The sequence below is a fragment of the Plecotus auritus genome (genome assembly GCF_963455305.1).
Source record: "Plecotus auritus genome assembly, chromosome: 7".
Classification (NCBI taxonomy): Eukaryota; Metazoa; Chordata; class Mammalia; order Chiroptera; family Vespertilionidae; genus Plecotus; species Plecotus auritus.
This window is the reverse complement of record NC_137774.1, coordinates 69,348,978-69,368,946: the sequence shown is the minus strand read 5'-3', so window position 1 is coordinate 69,368,946 and position 19,969 is coordinate 69,348,978. Positions and strand designations below refer to the sequence as shown.

Genomic DNA, 19,969 nt, shown 5'->3' with positions numbered 1-19,969 from the left:
AGTGGCCAGCAGGACAACCTGGCTGTGTAGGCTTTGCTGTGGACCGATGTGGGAAGCAGGACAGCCCCAGTGGACAGCCAAAGGAAAGGCTACCAGCACGCACAAATGAGAGATAGCATTGAGTCCACTAAACTGTGCTGTCTTGGCTGTCTGGGTGGTGGCACCCCACTGTGTCTGCATGCAAGGAGGCTTCCCTGTCCAAGTGACCCTGGCACAGCTGTGGTACAGCCCACTCATGCCACCCCACTTTGAAAATGCCCAGGAGCTCTTCTTAGATAAAGTGTATCTTCCCAGTTTTAAGAGCTGGAGGGACACAAGCTAATGAATGTAGAGTCCCCTTTCATGAATATTTAAAACTACTGTATTCTGACTCAGTTAAGAAACACAACACTGTGAAATACCCCCCAACCTCACTAACCAGTGGAGGTGCTCTGGGAGTGAGAATGGGAGGGAACTCTAAGATGATCCTTTTCACCATTTTTCTGCGGATAGACATTTAAGTTATCTGTGGGGTTTTTTGTACAAACAGTATTTTCACAGAACTATCACTCACATGTGTAATTATGAGCGTGTGTCATTTGCTCTAGCTTGAGGGCCAAGCAGCACAGGACTGCTGCAACTCCTTCAAGGTATGCTCATCTCTTTCTCTAGTCCCTCCTTTTCCTGACTCATGTAAGGCTTATGCCTCCAGAGAAGCATAAAGGTAATTTTAATTTTGTCAAGTTGCCTTAAAAAAAGATTGATACTTTGACAGAGATAACATCCAATTTAGAGAAACTGATATCTATGGAGGGTCATTCTTTGAATTTAGATCTTTTGTGGCCTTCAGTAGAGTTTTACAGTTTTCTTCACATATATTTTCCAATTTTTCTAAAATAAAATTTGTTCCTAGACACTGTACCTTCCTGGGGTGGGAGGGTGGGGCTGTTGTTCATGAAAGCATCCACTTTTCATTTTCATTTTCTCACTGACTCCTCTGGAGAGTCGCGGTGGCCTTGCCTACCTGGCCTGCAGGTTCTCGATCTCAATGCTCTTCTCTCTCTCCATCTTGCACAAGAGCTCCTTCTGCTTCCGTGTCTCTTCCAGAATCATCTCACAAGCTCTCAGCTCTTGCTCCTTCAACTGCTCCTCAAGGGCATTGGCTCTGTGAAGGCCAAGGGAGGAGGTGAGACTTTCTGCCCTTCTACCAGGGGCTAGATGCTGCATCAGGACCCTGGGAGAGCTGCCCTTCCTCGAGAAGGATAGGAAAGCTGTGAGACTTTCCAACCACAGCTCTAGAGTTAAGGGCAGTCTGAAGCAGGAGGTGCCCCACCTCCAGTCTCTGTTTCCCCCTACACTAAGAATGGCATGTGGACCGGAGACCCCCTGATGGGCACAAGTCCCTGAGTGCCCCTTGCACTGACATTCCAGGATCTGGTGTACAAACCACCCACCCAGTTCATCATTAGAGATAAGGGCAGGTGTCAACAAGAACACATGAACAAAGGGGATATTCAGATGGGGACCATGGCCCTGGCCCTTTCCCAGACTATTATGCCCAACCACAGGAGGCAGGAACTGACCATCCCAAAGAGAAGGGCTCCAGGCCCTGCCCACGGGTGGCGTGGAGCCCTAAGCTGTCCCTGCACACAGGGCTTCTCATCTGCTTCTTGGTGCCTCACACCTAAGAGTAAACAGATGGCCAAAGATCACCAGCTATCACAGGAAAGCTTTTAACACAGAGTGGCCAAACAATAAAAGGACCTCAGAGGAAATGCACATCGTGCAGGCAATAGGAGGAAAAGCCTTGTAACTAACAGAGATAAGATACCATATCCACAAAACAGAGGTGATGTCCCAGAAGGAACAGATGGCAAAAAGTAACTTAGAAATTAAAAATATGAGGAACATTGCCCTAGCTGGTTTGGCTCAGTGGATAGAGTGTCAGCCTGCGGACTGAAGGAGCCCGGGTTCGATTCTGGTCAAGGGCACATGCCTGGGTTGTGAGCCCCATCCCCAGTAGGGGGCATGCAGGAGGTAGCCTATCAATGATTATCTCTCATCATTGATGTTTCTCTCTCCTCTCTCCCTTCCTCTCTAAAATCAATAAAAAAATATTTTAAAAAATATGAGAAACATTTTAAATTAATAGAAGAGTTGAAGAAGAAAACCAAGGGTATTACATAGAGGGGGAAAAAAGAATAGGAAAGTCAAGGATATGGGAGGAAAGGTCTAGAAGGTCTAATATTTGAGGAATAGAAGTTCAGATAGATAAGAAAATAAAAGACACTGGAGAAATTCTAGAAATCTTCCTGAAGCTGAGGGGCACACTTTCCAGATTTAAAGGTTGAAAACCACGTGCCCAGCACAGGAAACATCAGGAAGCCCTCATGTGTTGATGATGAGAACAGGGCTACACAGTGGTACCAGGCATCCCAACCACAGTTCAGATTGGAGGTAGCAGGGCCATCAAGTTCTCAGGGAACCTACTTCCAAGTAGAATCCCAGCCTCAGCCCCACTGTCAGTGGAGGGTGAAAACAGTCTCAGACATGCAAGGTCTCAAAGAACCTGTTCCTATGCACCCTTTCCCAGGCAACAATGGGTGATATCCTCACAATATAAAGAAAAATGGAGAATCCAGAAAATCAAGAACCAAATGCAGAGGAAGCATAAGGAATTCAACACCAAGAAACTGTAGCAGAAGCACGCTGTTTAGGAGAACTGGGGCCAACACCAGAAGAAACATCTGCAGGAACTGAGGCAGGCCCTCCTGTGAAAACCCCGAGAGGGTCTTGACTGCACAACAGAACTCGTTTTAACTTCATTAAAGTGATGTAGCCCGGGTTGTGTGGCTAAGTGATAAGAGTATTGGTCTGTGCACCAGAGGATCATGGGTTCAATTCCCAGTCAAGGGCACATACCTGGGTTACAGGTTCGAGCCCCAGGCATGCGGGAGGCAACCAATCAATGTGTCTCTCTCACATCGATGTTATTCTCTCTCTTTCCCCCTCTCCCTCCCTTCCACTCTCTCTAAAAAGCAATGGAACAATATTCTTAGGTGAGGATCAAAAGAAAATAAAGTGATGTAGTCAGTAGCATCCAGGATGAAAACATTACGACAGGGACCAAGTATAACCCTGATGCCTATGATGCGAATGCCCTGAGAGTGTGTGGGGGCCTATGTTCCATGCTATTAAAAGCACTCGGAGTCCACCTGTTCAGGTCATGAGTGCGAAAACAAGGCTTCGAAAACAGGGCTCTTCTTGTCTGTAGTCACAGAGTGTGTGGCAGAGCCAGGTTTGGGCTCCAGCAGCCTGGCGTGGCAGACCTCTTGTGTAGATCCCCTACACACCATGCTTCCCGCCTCTCAGGCCCCTCGGGACTCCCCACTGCCTGGCTACCACACCAGATGCACTTGGGCAGCACAGCCTGGCAGCTGATGCTTCTGGGCCAAGCTCCTCATGCTCCGCACAAGCACATTGCTGCGAACAGCATGAGGTTACACAGAATGACTAGTTTCAAAACACTGAAACTCACACAATATTCTATAAAAAGTCTGCACAACAGGAGTGGGGAAGTAACCTCCGCCTCCTCCACGCACACAGTAGTTTCTCCTCAGTTCACACGTCTGGTATGTCTTCCTTGTGCTCTCACTATCAGAATCAGACTGCACATTCCACCATGTATGCAGCAGTTCCTACTCGTTTCTGTGGCTAAGTATCTGTGAGGACCTACATGTCCCAAGGACAGGTCATGCTTCCAATGCAAAGGGCTCTGAAGGCACTGGTTCTCACTCCCAAAGCCCCCACTTGCTGTGTGAGGCCCTGGCAATCATGTAATCTCCCTAGCCTTGGTTTCCTCATCTGTAAAATGGGGACAGTAGTATCTGCCCCACAGGGATCGTAAAGATGAAACCAGATGATGTGAGGGAAGTGAGCAAATCACAGCAACTCTCAAAGCCAAGGAACCCATGTCCAGGAACGAAGGCCTGTGGTTAATACTATTTCCCCTGGATGGGCTCTCAGAGTGGGGACACAAGCCAGAGGCCTCACGTTAGAACCCCAGAATGCCTCCTCTCGCCATGTAGCCTCTGCCACCCCTGAGATCAGGCTCCCTCCACCAGGCACTCTGTGCAGGCAGTGTGGGTGCTGGCCTCAACTGCTCCTGAGGGAGGGGTGAGGCGGTGCCCTTTCCACACTCTTTCCTCTGAGGCCCTAAATGGGCTGGAGACAGTACTAAGTTGAAGCTACGCTCAAAAGGCAACCCCGCACCATCCCCTGGGCTGGCTCCCAGCAGCAGGATGGAGGACAGCTTCCGGTGAGAGCCAACCTGCGCAGCAGCCTTGCTCACCTGTGCACCAGCTGGAGATTTTCCTGCCTCAGTCGGCTGTGTTGCTCCCCATTGGCAGCGGTGTCCTTCTCCAGCTCTGACACCCGCTTCTCCAAGAAGACAACCTTGGTAGCAAGACAGTGTTCATTTGGCTCCAGTTGGGTCTGTATTGTTCATGGAGACTATCCCCATAAACGAGGTAGTATGGTCCCCACAGGCGTCAATATGGATGGGGAACACTCCTTGGCCTCAAAACTACAAGTGCAGATGTCAGCAGGTGACCTGGAGAGGCGTGGGGTGCCCCGACAGTGCCTTTGTGATGAATCTGTGATGGCTCGTGGGGCACCTGCTCTCTGCCAGATCCAGCCCATGGAGACAGCACATGACAGGGGACACAAGGAACAGAAAGGCCCCAGGATTTGGCACCTCCCTTCTCAGGGAGCTCACTAACAAGATAGGAGACAGATGCCTACATAGGTGATAAACAGACTGAGACCTGCAAAGTAGATATTGTAGGTGCTATAGAGAGGAGGTGAGGGGAGACAGGAGAGGGTACAGGAAGAGGTGAGGGAGCAGTACAGGAGGAGGTGAAGAGGGGGGACAGGATGGGGTGAGGGTACAGGATGGGGTGAAGGGCATAGAAGGAGGTGAGGGGGGACAGAAAGCGGTGAGGGGTGTGTGCTGCCACTTTCCTCTCCCCTCTTTCTGAAGCTGGTCCTTATGAAGTATGGGTCTGTTACCACAGATGGCCTGTCCCCACATTTACCAGGCTTCTCTCAGGGAATAGCCCATTCTACACACTGTTTGATTCTGCCGTCACTGCAGGGCGAGTGCCCTCCTCCCCAAAACCTCCAGTGCCCCCAAATCCTGCCTCCAGGGCCCTGGTGAACTGGGTCTTTGAGTCAGTGAACCCTGAGCTGACACATACAAATATGGGCTGATAGCCACTGGCGCTCACTGTTCTGTTCCCATCGCCTCATTCCCCTCTATCTTGTATGTGAAATGCTAGAGACTGGCAGGGCTGGCAGAGGATCGAATTAATTAGCCCTTGTGGTGCTGTCACCACTCCTGATGTACTCTATCTGCTTGCCAGGATAAGGCCTGGTCCCCAAATGCACCTCAACAAATACACCCCATGTGGGTCCACACCCCAAGCACAAGTCGTGAGACTGGGACCTTGTTGTCCACAGGTGGTCCTCTGGTCTCCCCATCCAGGGCCTACCTTGTCCGCAATGTCTTCTTCCATGCCTTCCACAGGGTCTGGGGGAGGGTCCTGCAGGGCTTCCATGGTCAGAGCCCCTGACTGATGCAGGTGCCTGTGGAGAAGAAACAACAGCCCAGTCCAAAGAAGGTCTTTCACCAGAACAAAGAGAGAAAAGAAGACGGGAGAGATCAATGAAAGTTCTTCAAACATGAGCATTTCTAGGTCAGTCTGAAAAACAAATCCCAGCAGCCTGGGACTCAAGTCTCCGCCGAAGGTAGTTCTGGGCAGGACACTATTACCAAGGGGCTAGAGTAAGCCAGCTGTACTCTGTGTTCAAGGAGTCCTCCTGCTGCTCTTTGGAGCCTGATAAGCCCAGCCTTCTCCCACCAGCTGATGGGGCAAGGGTACTTTGTACTTGGATAATAAAATACGACGTGGTTCCTCCCTGAGATACGATATAATCTCATCTTCCACTGCTGGCCCGTGAAATACTAATTCGGGTTCATGACTTCTGCACACAACGTCAGCTACATGTATCTTGATATCTGATTTTTCAAATGTACTCCCAATAGCAGCAATAATGAGAGACTTGGGGCAGGGGAGTGTCTTTCTGGGAAAGGCATATAGTCACGACTGCCCCCTGCCAGAGCAGCTCCAAGCACCTGGCACCAATGGGCACAGATCTCTAGCCATGTGGGCCATGCTGGGTGGCGTGCAACCTAGGACATAGGTGAGCACAAGCCCCGGCTGTCCTGTGGAAACCCCTGGGGCTCCACACTCTTGAAGCTCCTTGCTTTAGTCCTCAGCCATTGGCACCTTAGCAGGTACTCAGCAAGTACATGTTCAAAGTCACCCTAGAGATAATCTTGTTAGTTGTGGTGATACTATATCAGCTGTTATTTACCTGGTGCATGTAAAATTCTAAGAGCATTTGGACAGAGTCTGCATATACTGACCCAGGTTCCAAGTTGACAGTCTGATACTCAGTTGTGTGACCTTGAAAAAGCTACTCACCCTCTCTGAAACTCATTCTCCTATAAAATGGGGATCTGCAGGCTATTATGGGGTTTAAATGAGGTTTTTTTTTTTATATATAAAGGACATAGCACAGGGTAAAGATTCAATAAAATACTATTAATAATCACATTGAAATTTTCTACATCTTTATAAAAGGTATCACCTTCTATTTCCTTTTTAGTGCTGACTTAGCTTGTAATTTCTTAAAATTTTTTTGATTCCAGAAATGTTCTAAAGGGAACAAAAAAGAAGAGCATCTTCATCCCTGGGGACCATGAGTCCCTTAAATGTGCCCAGGGTGAGACACAGGAGCACCTCTTGGATTTCATCTGATTCCCTGAAGGACACTGAACCCTAAGGGCAGGGCCACCATGTTCTTGTCCAATTGATGTTCTCAAACACCAATGACTTTGACCTCAAACACAAGCTCCTGATGCCAATCCTGGGATAGAAAGCTGCCCACCCCAGACTCAGAGACCATGCTGAGGAGGGACTACGGCCTAGGGCCTGTCACACAATCCTGAGCTCCTACTAGGGGCTCTTGGCACTTCTGAACAGCTGAAACTAGGGATGGGCGGTTGCATCTAGTCCCCATGTACCCAGCGTGTGGCCCCAGCATGTGGCTGCTGCAGGGAAAGGCCAAGGTTTCTTGGCACTGTGGGTGAGGGTCTTGTTTATTTAAACCCACCCTACTTAGGAGGCCTACCCGGAGAGGGGACTATGGGAAATGCCTGATCATCCCAAAGGGAGTCAGGTAAAGTCCGGGAGGTGCCAGGACACGCAGGATCAAGACCTGCTTTCTGCTCTGTTCCCACTGGTGCTCCCTCTGGTCCTGAGGCTGGCTATGTGCCAGTGCCTTGCGGTTCTTGCTTGCACACCGACCCCAGAGCCCTTTCCATCCATGTTAGATACAAGTCAGGTCACAGAGGCCAGAGCTGGTGGCTCCAAAACCCATACTCCAGCCACATTGCCACATGCAAAGGGCTAAAACATTGTGGTGGTGGTATTAAGAGCAAAATAGCAGCAGATTAAAACTGCATCTACAAGGTATGTTTGTACCGACCACAAAATATGCCTCTGTAAACTCTAACTGCACATTCTTGCAGATTGGGCTTTTCTATACCAAAGGGTATCTGTGAAGGAAAAATTAAGTTCTTAGAGGGTGTTTCATGGAGGGAGCAGACACAAAGCCCAACCGTCAAGGCAGCTTGGGCCCTCAACAACCCCAGGGGCCCTCAGTGTCCCAGATGTGGGAGGCTGAGAGGAGATGACTCAGATTTTCACCTTCCTTAATTTTACTAGCTGTAGCCTATTTGGGGTAAAATATGAAAGTGATGTTAAAACTGTAATAAAGTGTGATTTGGAATTAATATTATAGCCCTAAGAACTTGGATGCTTTTCTGAAAGGGGTGATGTGAGAAAACAAATGGAGGTGAATTGATGATATGCAGCTATGCTTGCTCTGGATCCTAAGCCCTCAAGATGATAGAGGAGAGAAAAAAACACCACACACAAAATGTTTACATGACCAAGGACAAGGAGAACAGAAGAGAAAATGGCACCAGGAAAGAGATGTCCAGTGGTTAGAGCATCAGCCCACGCACCAAAGGGTCTCAGGTTGGATTCCCAGTCAAGGGCACATACCAGGGTTGCAGGTTTGGTCATGGTGCGTGCGGGAGGCAACCAATCAATGTGTCTCTCTCCCACTGAGGTTTTTCCTTCTCTCTCTCTCTCCCTCCCTCCCTCCCTCTCTAACAATCAGTGGAAAAAAGAGCAACAAATGTCCTGGGCACTGGAGGGCAGAGGAGGGCCACAGTCAGCCAGTGAGACACTGGAGCCAGCTGCTTCCTCCAGAGAGCCCAGGAAGGACTGGCACCTGGGAAAGGGGCCGTAAAGATGAGCACAAAGGATGGGAGGGGCAGCATCTACTGCACCCTTGAAAAGAACTGTCCTAGACCAGGAGCAGCCCTGGACTCAGGACACAGGGCTTATAAACAGAATGTACCCCCAGTCTGCAAACTAAATGGTGAGCCCAGCACAGCTCCCCAAACGCTGGCAGCTGGCAGCCAGGCAGAGTTCACTCTGGGAAAATAGGCCAGCCTGGCTGGAGAAAGGACCTATTGACACAGGGCCCACACCACATGTTGGCCAGCTGTGAGCAACCACTTCAATAAGCACAGAGAGTGTGCTCCCAGTTGTTTGAGAGAGACCTCTAGAGTGGCAGAGCCCAGATGAGAACCCAGGGAAGAGATGGGGAGGAAGAGCTGGTGGCATGTGGGTCACAGGAGACAAAGCCAGAGTAGAGATAGGCATAGGGGCAGCAAGGATGAAGGCATGTGGGGCCACAAGCAGGAGTCCTAGAAAAAGCAGAAAGTAGAATAGAGAACACTGTCAAAGAAACAGGCTGACAAAGTTCCCCAAAACTAAGGGACAGAAGCTTCCACAATGAAACAGCACAACTTTCATTCAGCCCAGCATAATTAATGAGAATAAGAAATCACAAGACTGATCACTACCAGGATGAAGAAGAAAACATTTTAAAAAGCTCCCAGAGAGGGAAAATGAGAAAGCATCAGACCTCTTAGCAGCAGCAGTCCCTAGTACCAGAAGGTAATGAGCAATGCCTTAAAACACTCTAAAGGGAAATCATTTACAGCCCACATTTCTATACTAAGACAAACTATTAGAGTACAATATCTAGCAAGGTCTCAACATATCTCCTGGTAGGGGGTGGGGAGTATTTATCTCCTGGGTACCTCTTTTTCCAACAAGCTACAAGAATATATGCTGGACAAAAAAATGGAGATTTAAAAAAAGGAAGACAGATTATCAGGGAGTGAGATGACCCAACACCTGAAACAAATATCTGGATCCCACAACGTGTGTGGGGGGAAACAGGACCACAGCAATGCAGCCTGCACACACCTGTGCAAAGGGCAGAGGCTCTGGGAGGGAATGGCCAATAGGCCCAGGGCTGCCTCGTGGCCCTGAGAGAGGGCTGGGCAGAGCAGCACTGAAGATGACGCAAGGACTGGGTAGAGATAGGCAGGGGGGTGGGGTGGGGAATGGGGATAGCTGTATTAGTGTCAACAATAAAACTAAAACCTAACCAATGGACACAGACACCAGGGGGGTGAGAGCATGAGTGGGGGTGGGGGGTGGGGGGATAAGGACACATATGTAATACCTTAATCAATAAAGAGAGAAAAAAAATAATAATTAAAAAATTAAATTTAATTTAAAAAAAAAGAGTTGAGAAAATCCAGAATAAATATTACTTAAAAATAAATAACTAAAAGATGAAGCAAATAAAAACATGAAGACAATCACTGACTCCAGGAGAAACAATGACTTGTCTTAAAAAGGAAATATAGTACATGGTTCCTATGGAGAATTCTTATAAACCCGGTGAAAATTGTTTTTAGAACTAGCATAGAAGGAGAGAGGATAAAGGTATGTGCTGTCATCTTTCACTGTAGGAAGCCAATAAACAGTATCTAAAACTGAAGAATGAAGAAATGATCACAGAAACATGTTCTTCAGAAACCCAGAATTAGGCACATCTCCTTCCTCTTCTAACCCTGGGGAACCAGTGAGGGTGCAAAAGGCAGATCCAGACCTGGACTCCATCATATAATGACTGTGAAATCAGGCCCCTCATGGACTCTCTCTACAGCGGACATGGAGATACAGGCCCCCTTCTGGACCTTGTTGGTGAATACTCAATAAAACAGAAGGGATGTCAAACACTTTCAACATAAACTTCCTGGTACAAATTCAGGTCCCAATCCACAGCTTTGAAAATTATTTTGACAATCCATCCCCTTAAATTATTTTTAATCTCAAACCATGAAAAGCAACTTTCAAAAGTTAAAAAAAATAATACGTTGGAAAATAGTATTTTCTAAACATGTTTTTGAAAAGAGCTATAATTAGTGAGACATTTCAGAAGAACATATCAATAAGTGACCAATGGTTTCCTACCTTGCCACCTTCTTGCTGGAGAGCCGCTTCGTTGGACTGTGCAAAATCAAAATAAACAGGAAAATCGTGTCAGAGAACAGACAGGGAGGAACGGGAGGAAACAGGAAATTCAGGCTGAAGAGATATGGGGATGGGGGTGCGTCCATAGGCATGCAGCACCGTGCTTGCCAGGCCAGCTCCATGCATAGAAAGGCCCACTCAGCAAAACATTCAGGAACATGGGAGCAATCTCAGGGGCTTGTCAAGGACTCAGCAAACTGTTATTATTTCACGCCCCAAAGAAACTTCCAATAGAGCTACAATCAGACCTCAGTTCAGAGACCAACCCCATGTCTGGACCCTCCAGCTGGTTGCACTGGGTCCAAGCCATTGGCCAATGCCACATCCCAAATGCTTTTGAAGCCAATTACCCTCCAAACAGTGGGCCCCCACATGAAACATAACATGGGCCTGTTTGTTATAGCAAAGTGCTGTCATCGATTTTAACTTAGGCACTAATACTTCACACTCCAAAATCCCACTTGGACAGCTTCCCTGGTGCCAGCACCCAGAAGCACCCAGTGCCCAGGAGCTTCTCCTGACACATCCTATGGCAGTTTTGTAGCAAAGTACTTCTGGTGAGACTTCTCCCAACGAATAGCTTTCCTGGCAGCCAGAAAGCAGATTTCCAGCAAGTTCTAGATCAGCCGTGGGCAAACTACGGCCCGCGGGCCAGATCCGGCCCATTCGGCTGTTCTATCCAGCCCGCGGAGCCGAAAGAGCGGAGGGTTCTCTTGCTCTCCCCTCCGCTCCTTTACTTTGAATTTATATTAGTTCACACAAACACTCCATCCATGCTTTTGTTCTGGCCCTCCGGTCCAGTTTAAGAACCCATTGTGGCCCTCGAGTCAAAAAGTTTGCCCACCCGTTTTAGATGGTAGATCCCAAAAAAGTCGCATCCCCACCGCCTCTCACAGCCCTCCCCCATCCGTGAGGCACCACAATGACATATTTGCCACCCAGTTTGCCATGGCTACACCTACGGCAGGGTCGGATCTCAGCCCTGGGTGAGGTGGGTGGGCTGGCTGTTCCATATAGATGCTATTCCTACATTCTTCCAAGTTCTCTCTAGGTACTCTTACTAGCTGACCCCTTGTTATAGTTAGCCATAACTTAACCAAACTCTCAGGGAGTAGACTGGCAGTCTAGAGACTGGGTTTATAATTTGAAAATAAGCCTCTGGGTAAAGCAGACATCTACAACATTTTTGTAAAATTAATTGTTTTTACAGAGGCTCCCAGGTACCTGGAAAATATGATAGCTATCAGCATCTTCTGAAGCTCACCGAGTAGAAATTGTATCTGATGTCAAAGCTTCACATACAGTTTGGATTATATCACCTTTTATCTTCCACAAGCCATGACCAAATACATTTATTTTGAGGCAATTCCATGGACAACAACAGGCAAGACTCAGATATCTTTAACTGAGTGTTTAGGGGAAAATGACGGACAGCTGTGTCCTGATCATAATAATAACTTTAATGATATATTAATCAACCTTGGTAGAGTCTTTCTTAGGGAATGGGTGGCTGAAACTGGAGGTGAGACCCCACTAGACTTGCTGGCCATACTAGCCACGTCCCAGTCTATTATCTGCCCCACAAAGCCTAGCAGAAGTGACCATGGCAGTGCTGAGACAGATTCTCCATATGGGAAAAAATCATTTCTATGTCAAAAATCTTCAGAGAATAAGAGATGACATACCTGTACTGGAACCTACTTAACAGGAAGGCAAGTCTTCACATGAAAAGGATAAATGACCCCTCACCAGAGCACCCACGTAAACACAGAGGTTAAACTGGTTTTCCCTAAAACAGAGGCCAGTGGATCTTTGGGATCACAAGACATCACATTTTCTTAAGTCTCCCTGGAAGGCACCAAAGAACACTTCCAGTTTCTCATCAGTGCTGCTGGGAATCCAACAGGCTCCCTTCTGAAGCTGCCAATGGGCCACAAATGTTGGGGTCCAACTAAAACAGGGCATTTGCTGGACTCCAGCCTGTGTTGGCATATTGCACAGAACATAAGAAAAAGTGTCAAAGATGTAAACGCACTGGAATTGGAACTAGGGGCAGAACAGCAGGTACAACAGGGCTAAGGTCATGAGGACCCACCAGAAAGACCTAGCTAGCATTGGCTGAGGCCCTAAAGGGGAAGGCTCCTCAAGATATGTAAGTGGTTTTTAGAAGACTACTCTAAACACACTGAAAACATCAGAGTAGTTCAAATTTCTGCCAATTTTTATGTAACCTTCCACCCCTTCTCCCAAGAAGCCTCCCTGGATTATTGCCTGGGAGCCCACATCCCTGATCAGCACATACCAAGTGGCCCACCCAGGGGTTTGCCCATATGACCAGCTAAATCAACAGTAAGCTTAATGGGCATGTCAATACCCAAAAATGTTTTCTATAACGGGAGCTTGTGAAGTTGTGAGAAGCCAGCAAAAGGATTTGTTTCCTCCTGAAACTGTGACCTGAGCTGGGATTGGGTGTTGGGGATGAAAAGGGAAGCAAATGGTCTGACACAAACTGGACCCAGGAGATGGAGGAGAGAAAACAGACTGATGAGGGCAGAGAGCAGCAATACATGCTGGGGTCCTGTTTTAAAAACATGGTAGCAAAGCTGGATTCTTCTTGAAATGGCGTCTGAGGCAGCCTTACGAAAGCAAGTTCAGGAAAGGGGCTCACCTAGAGAATGCGTACCTGATTTAAAACAACATTCCTGAAAGCTGACTGCAAATCTGTTTTGAAAGACCAAATCTTACTCTAAATTTCCCATGCTGTTTCAGGTGACTCCCAATTAAAGAAATCTTTTAGTAAAATGAAGAAAGTATCTCTTTCTAAGAACAGACTTTCATGAGTTGGTCTTCCTTACACAGGATACATAGCATCTAAAGATCGTCTCCTCCCACATTTCCTCCCGGAGGGAAAGAAGCAGCTGATTAGACTGCGGCATGCACACAAGAGCAAGGAGGGTGAAGGGCACCAAACAGGCTCAACGCATGCAGGGAGGGAGGGGCAGGGCTAGGGAAGAGTCCGGCGTCTGCATGCTCATCTTCAATTCAGGACCACTTCCAGAGTAAGCCCCCCACCCCCGGAGTTGGCTAGCCCAAGTGAGTGGTACCTGGGGCCAGACCAGCCAGGGGCAGCTGTGGACAAGAGTCCCCTCACCCTGGAACACAGAGCAAGGCCAGGCACTACATCAGTTACCTATTCTTTTCAAGATCATTCAGGCGAGCCGAAAGATCCTCTAGGCGGTTGATTTGTTTATGGCACTGGCTACAGTAAAACTCAAAGGCCTCATCAGTGAGGATGCTGTGCAGCTTTGTGGCAAGCGGGTCGGCGCTAGAGAGACAAGAAGTGTCAGTTCAGGAGACAGCGAGGACTGTTCAGGTTACCTGTGACTCCACACAGGGCTAGAGTTGGCCAGGCAAAAGCATATTGTCAGGTAACTGGCTGTGGAAGATTCTGACTCTTAACTTTCAGACTGCTGTAAACCCACCTCCTTCAACATCATCTACGACCCATGACACACACCAGCTCAAGTTGCAGGGGGCTCAGCCACACACCTGCTCCTTCCTGGTCAGGTGCTCAGAGGAAACAAAGTGGCCCATCAAGTACCCTTAACAAGAAGTGCCTGGACACACTGCTTCCTCCTTGGTTAAGCACTCATCAATGTGAGTGCAAAGCATGTCTCCAGGTAGGTTTTACTTACTATACTATAACTGCTTTAATATACTCTGAAAATCACCAATATCAGCCCTGGTCGGTATGGCTGTGGTTAGAGTGTCGACCCACACACCAAAGGGTCTTGGGTTCGATTCCCAGTTAAGGGCACGTACCTGAGTTGCAGGTTCGCCCCCTACTCCCTGTTGGGGCACCTGCAGGAGGTAACCAGTTTATGTGTCTCTCTCATACCAATGTTTCTCTCTATTTCTGTCCTCCTCTCCCTTTCCCTTTCCCTCTTTCCCTCCCTTCCACTATCTCTAAGAAGCAATAGAAAGCCTGGCCAGTGTTGCTCAGTGGTTGAGCATCAACCCATGCACCAACAGGTCACTGGTTCAATTCCCAATCAGGGAACATGCCCTGGTTTCGGCTCAACCCCAGTAAGGGCTGTGCAGGAGGCAGCTGATTAATGTTTCTCTCTCGTTGGTGTTTCTCTCTCTCTCTCCCTTTCCCTTTCTCTCTCAAAAAATCAATAAAAACATACTTTTAAACAAACAAAAACCCACACACCAATATTATAGACTACACATGAATTTTGAATCACCAATAATTCTGTTATTTTTTAAGACCTTTGTTAAAAAGTCAGAATTCTATTAGCCTCCCTGGGCTTTCAGGGCACTGGTGACACACCGGCCAGAAGGCAGCAATGTCCCTGGGGCATGAGCACCCACAGGCTTTTAAAAGCCAATTTGGGCCCTGGCCATGTGACTCAGTTGGTTGGAGCATCGGCCCATACACCAAAAGGGTTGCAGGTTCGATTCCTGGTCAGGGCACATACCTAGATTTTGGGTTCAATCCCTGGTTGGGAGGCAACTGATTGATGTTTCCCTTTCTCTTTCTTTCTCTTTCTCTGTCTCTTTCTCTGTCTGTCTCTCCTCTCCTCTCCTCTCCTCTCCTCTCCTCTCCTCAAGTCAATAAATATATCCTTGAGTGAGGATTAAAAAAAATTTTTAAGCCAATTTGGAAGTTCAATTTGAAGAAAGGTTAAAGTGGCTCTGGCTGATTGGGTTCAGTGGATAGAGAGAGCGTTGGCCTGTGGACTGAAGGGTCCTGGGCTCGATTCCGGTGAAGGGCACATGCCCAGGTTACAGGCTCGATCCCCAGTAGGGACCCCATGCAGGAGGTAGCCAATCAATACTTCTCCCTCATCATTGATGCTTCTATCTCTCTCTCCTTCTCCCTTCTCCTCTGAAATCAATAAAAATACTTTTTTTTTTAAAAAAAGAAAGTTTAAAGTGAAATATCAATTGTAGCATAGAAGTCACACTTGAGACAAAAATCAGTGAGATACTGGACAAGAGACAGGGACAAACTAAACAAATAGGAAGAAGTTATCAAAATAGGACAGAAATACACACTGAGCAATGCCAAGTCCTTTGGCCTTGATTTCAATACCAACATAAGTGTGCATACGGGAAGAGGAGAGCTACTGAAAGAAAGCTACCACTTCACTCACTTACACTCCTAGAGATGTCTTTGAAAGGCTCCTATCCCCACGCTGGTGGGCAGCTTAGGAGATAGTACATGGAGAAAGCAAGGGGGACCCCCGTCAGGCAGACCCCCCGGCACTGGCCCCCACCCAGGTCTTCTAAGTGTGGGTTACAGTCTGGGCAAAAGAAGAATCTTGTAGTTGCCGGTTTCAAGACACTCGGCCTTTGCTGTCAGCAAAGATGGAGAGTTTCAAGAACTGGGTGCAAATGAGAGAGGTGACTGAAGTGCAGTCTGTTCAGCCAGGCAGGGATCTCACCTGAAGTGAAGACATTTTCTCTGATGTGTCGCCATCAGTGAAGGCTGCCAGGCCCATTTAGACCCCTTGTTTGGATACAAGTGCTGGCTTTCTCCCAGGGCTTCCAGAGAGGAAGGACAGCTGGGAGTAGCCAGCTCCATAAGCGTGGATCTCACCCTTTAGATATTTCAGTGGAAAGCCAGAACTTTCCAGACAGTTGGAGAAGTCAGATAATTATAAGGAAATGAATCAAAGAATTGGTTGTGATGTGCAAGGCTCCCTCAGAGGCTGGTCAAAGGGTACATATTTTTAGCTACAAGAGGAATAAGATCTGAGGATCTAATGTAAAACAGAGAGCAGAACTTACATGCTCTCTTATACATACATGCACACATTCATATAGCTTCCCTCAAAGCCAGCTACCAACCATAATGAGATCACAACTAGTGGCTAAGGAACCCACAAAGCTGAGTATCCCAACACAGGCTCTATGCCACGTGGTTCAGCTGAAGCCTCAGAAATGTGGAGCAATCTGGGGATATAAGTGGATGAGAAAAACTTCAGCTAACTTTTACTGAGGCATAAAAATAAAATTTTGACTGTGTATGTTAGTTATATTATAATGAATGAAACAAGTTCTCTCTTACCAATTTATGAACCAAAAGGGGAAAGTTCCCCACAACTAAATATGGGATGAGCGGGAGGAGGACACGTGCACCAGTGCAGGGATGCATTACCTGGGGGTGAGAAAAGTAGGGTCTCTGCAGCCGTGCTCCCCATTGCAGAGGGTCTCTGGGGACAGTTCTGCCTCACTGCCCTCACCATAGTCCTCAAAATGCTCCTCATCACCTATCACCGTGACGACAGACTGGCTGTGTAGGTGGGATCTGAAAAGGCAAAAGAGAAAAGACACATCGTGCTCAGGGCCATGACAGCCACTAGAACTGAAGGTGTGACGAGTGCTTTCCAGCAGAAATGAGTTCAAATGTTCTAGTAGGCACCTCATGGGACCAAGGTGACACCTGCACAGGAGGAAGGAGGAATCTTTCCAAAATAAGGTTGAGTCGTTTGGATATCAATATGGGGAAAATTATTCCTACCTCACATCATACACAAAAAAGAGAGATAACAGATCTGTAAGAAATGGACCTCTGTGATCCATCTCCAGCATGGTCGGCTTCATATGGAATTTGCTGCATTTCCCCAGGGCAAACAGAATGTGGGGAGGAGAGAAGAGGATGTAGGAACAAAGAACTGCACGTGGGCCAGCATTATGGTGGAAACCCTCTCCAAGGGTCTGCCTCAGCTACACAGGGGAGGTGGAGTCAGCTAGAAAGGCCTTAGCCCAATTTTTTAAAATGGCCCAATGGGAGACAGCAAGACCTAGGTGACATATGAGGAAATGGGTGACCTTATGTACTCACTCAGCCAATGAGGAACCGGAGGAGGGACTAAATAAATAAGATGTGCCCTAGCCAGTTTGGCTCAGCGGATAGAGAATTGGCCTATGGACTGAAGGGTCTCAGGTTCAATTCCAGTCAAGGGCACATGCCCGGGGTTGTGGGCTCAATCCCCAGTAGGGGGTGTGCAGGAGGCAGCCGATCAATGATTCTCTCTCATCACTGATGTTTCTATCTCTCTCTCCCTCTCCCTTTCTCTCTGAAATCAATAAAAATATATTTTAAAAATAATAAATATATAGGCTGTGTTCCCTGTCCCACGTGTGAGCCTGTACAATGGACGCCCACTCTCAAGAGTGTATTAAAGGTCTCATTTTCGCCATACCTCGGTTTCCGAGTCCATCATTTGAAATTCAGACAGGTGAGCTATTTCTCACAAGATCTGAATATGAAGGCAAAATAACAGGCTTTTAAAGAAAAGCAGAAGTAAACATTATAGTGATGTGGAGGTAAGCAAAAATTTCTCAAACAGAACACAGAAGTGCTAACCACAAAAGAAAAACAGATAAAATGGACTATATAGCAAATTAAAAACATCTGTTCCTCAAAGACACCACCAAGAAACCGAAAAGGCAACCTACAAAGTAGAAAAAAGATATCTGATAGACTCTCTCTACAGAGCATGCCAGTGTCTTTCCCCACCCCCTGCTTTCCCCAGGGTGAGCTCATCTCCCCCCCACTCGCCCCCCCCCCCGGCCCCCAGCACGCTGGAACCTCTCCTCCCTCTTTCCTCTCTCAAATCCATCTCTGTCTCTCCTAAGCTCCAAGGGCCCTTCTTTTGCTGTAACTTGTTTCCTGAGCCCATTTCTTCTAGGGCTCACTTCTACCTCTGTGACTTTCTAAATAAACTTTCTATTAAAAAAAAAAAAAAGATATCTGCAAAACACATACAGGTTAAGGGACTCATCTAAAATATATAAAGAACTGCTACAAATCAGTAAGGAAAAGACAGACCCCAGGACCAACAGACGATGAGAGACCAAATCCCACCTACTTATGTGCCACTTTGCACTTCAACAGCACAGGTGAACAGCAGCCAGCAAGACCATATGGCCTACAAGCCAAAAAAAGTTTTATCTGGCTTTTTACAGAAAATGTTTACAAAATGGGTAAAAGACATGAGCAGCAACTTCACAAAAGAGGATCTCCAAATAGGCATAAAGGCAAGAAAAGATACAAAAGGTGCTCATCCTCATGAGGTACCTGGGAAATGCTAGTAAGAACGATCCCACACCAACATTATATTCCATGTACTCCAGAAAGCAAACATGAAAAAAGCAGGCTGTGCCAAGTGTTGCCGAGGACGGGGAGCAACCAGAACCCACAGCACTGGCATGTTAACTACTATAAGCCCTGACTGTAACCACCAGTAAGTAAATAACTTCGAAAGCTGAACATGTGTGCTCCAGATGCACTACTAAGACATGTAATATTTACAGCAGCTTTAGTCATAAAACCAAAGTACATCCCAACAGTAAATTAAAAAGCTGCAGCATATTCATACAATGTAATGCTCTACTAATAAAGTAAATGATTTATAGCTGTGCACAAAAATATGAATAAATCTCATAACTATAATATGAAGGGAAAGAAGTCAGGTGTAAAAGATATTTCAATCTTAAGGTACAAAACCAGGAAGAGTGATACTGCCATTAAAAAGCCAGGGTGGACCTGACTGGTTTGGCTCAGTGAATAGAGCGTCGGCCTGCAGACTCAAGGGTCCCACAGGTTCGATTCCGGTCAAGGGCATGTACCTTGGTTGCGGGCATATCCCCAGGAGGGGGTGTGCAGGAGGCAGCTGATCAATGTTTCTCTCTCATTGATGTTTCAAACTCTCTATCCCTCTCCCTTCTGCTCTGTAAGAAAATCAATAAAATATATTAAAAAAAAAAAAAGCCAGGGTGGCCCTACCTGGTTTGGCTCAGTGGATATGGCCTGAGGACTAAAGGGTCCTGGGTTCGATTCCAGTCAAGGGCACATACCCTGGTTGCGGGCTCTATCCCCAGTAGGGGGTGTGCAGGAGGCAGCCGATCAATGATTCTCAGTCACCATTGATGTTTCTATCTCTCTCTCTCTCTCTCTCCCTTTCCCTTCCTCTCTGAAATCCTATCTAATAAAAGAGTAATATGCAAATTGACCATTACTCCAACACACAAGATGGCTGCCCCCATGTGGTCAAAGATGGCTGCCCCCATGTGGACACAAGATGGCTGCCACAAGATGGCCAGCAGGGGAGGGCAGTTGGGAGGGACCAGGCCTGCAAGGGAGGGCAGTTGGGGACGATCAAGCCAGCAGGGGAGGGCAGTTAAGGGTGACCAGGCTGGCAGAGGAGGGAAGTTGGGGGTGACTGGGCCTGCAGGGAAGGGCAGTTGGAGGGGACCCAGGCCTGCAGGGGAGGACAGTTAGGGGCAATCAGGCTGGCAGGGGAGTGGTTAGGGGGTGACACGCTGGCAGGCAGAAGCGGTTAGGGGCAATCAGGAAGGCAGGCAGGCGAACAGTTGGG

The 19,969-nt window shown here is 47.5% G+C and overlaps 1 protein-coding gene across 5 annotated transcripts in view; it reads right to left on the bottom strand.

Annotated features, from left to right (window-relative positions):
• The window catches only part of RAB11FIP3 (RAB11 family interacting protein 3), a 106,413-nt gene that overhangs the window by 5,283 nt on the left and 81,161 nt on the right, over positions 1–19,969 (bottom strand). For 2 of the 5 annotated variants that reach the window (XM_080677710.1, XM_080677711.1), the window contains exons 5-10: positions 16,744–16,893; positions 13,765–13,899; positions 10,515–10,550; positions 5,532–5,625; positions 4,331–4,434; positions 1,004–1,144 (exon numbers count right to left, since the gene is read on the bottom strand). In XM_080677710.1, the coding sequence (XP_080533836.1) occupies positions 1,004–1,144; positions 4,331–4,434; positions 5,532–5,625; positions 10,515–10,550; positions 13,765–13,899; positions 16,744–16,893 (660 nt within the window). The remainder of the gene's footprint in view (positions 1–1,003; positions 1,145–4,330; positions 4,435–5,531; positions 5,626–10,514; positions 10,551–13,764; positions 13,900–16,743; positions 16,894–19,969) is intronic. The other 3 variants (XM_080677712.1, XM_080677713.1, XM_080677714.1) reach the window with 2 other exon arrangements.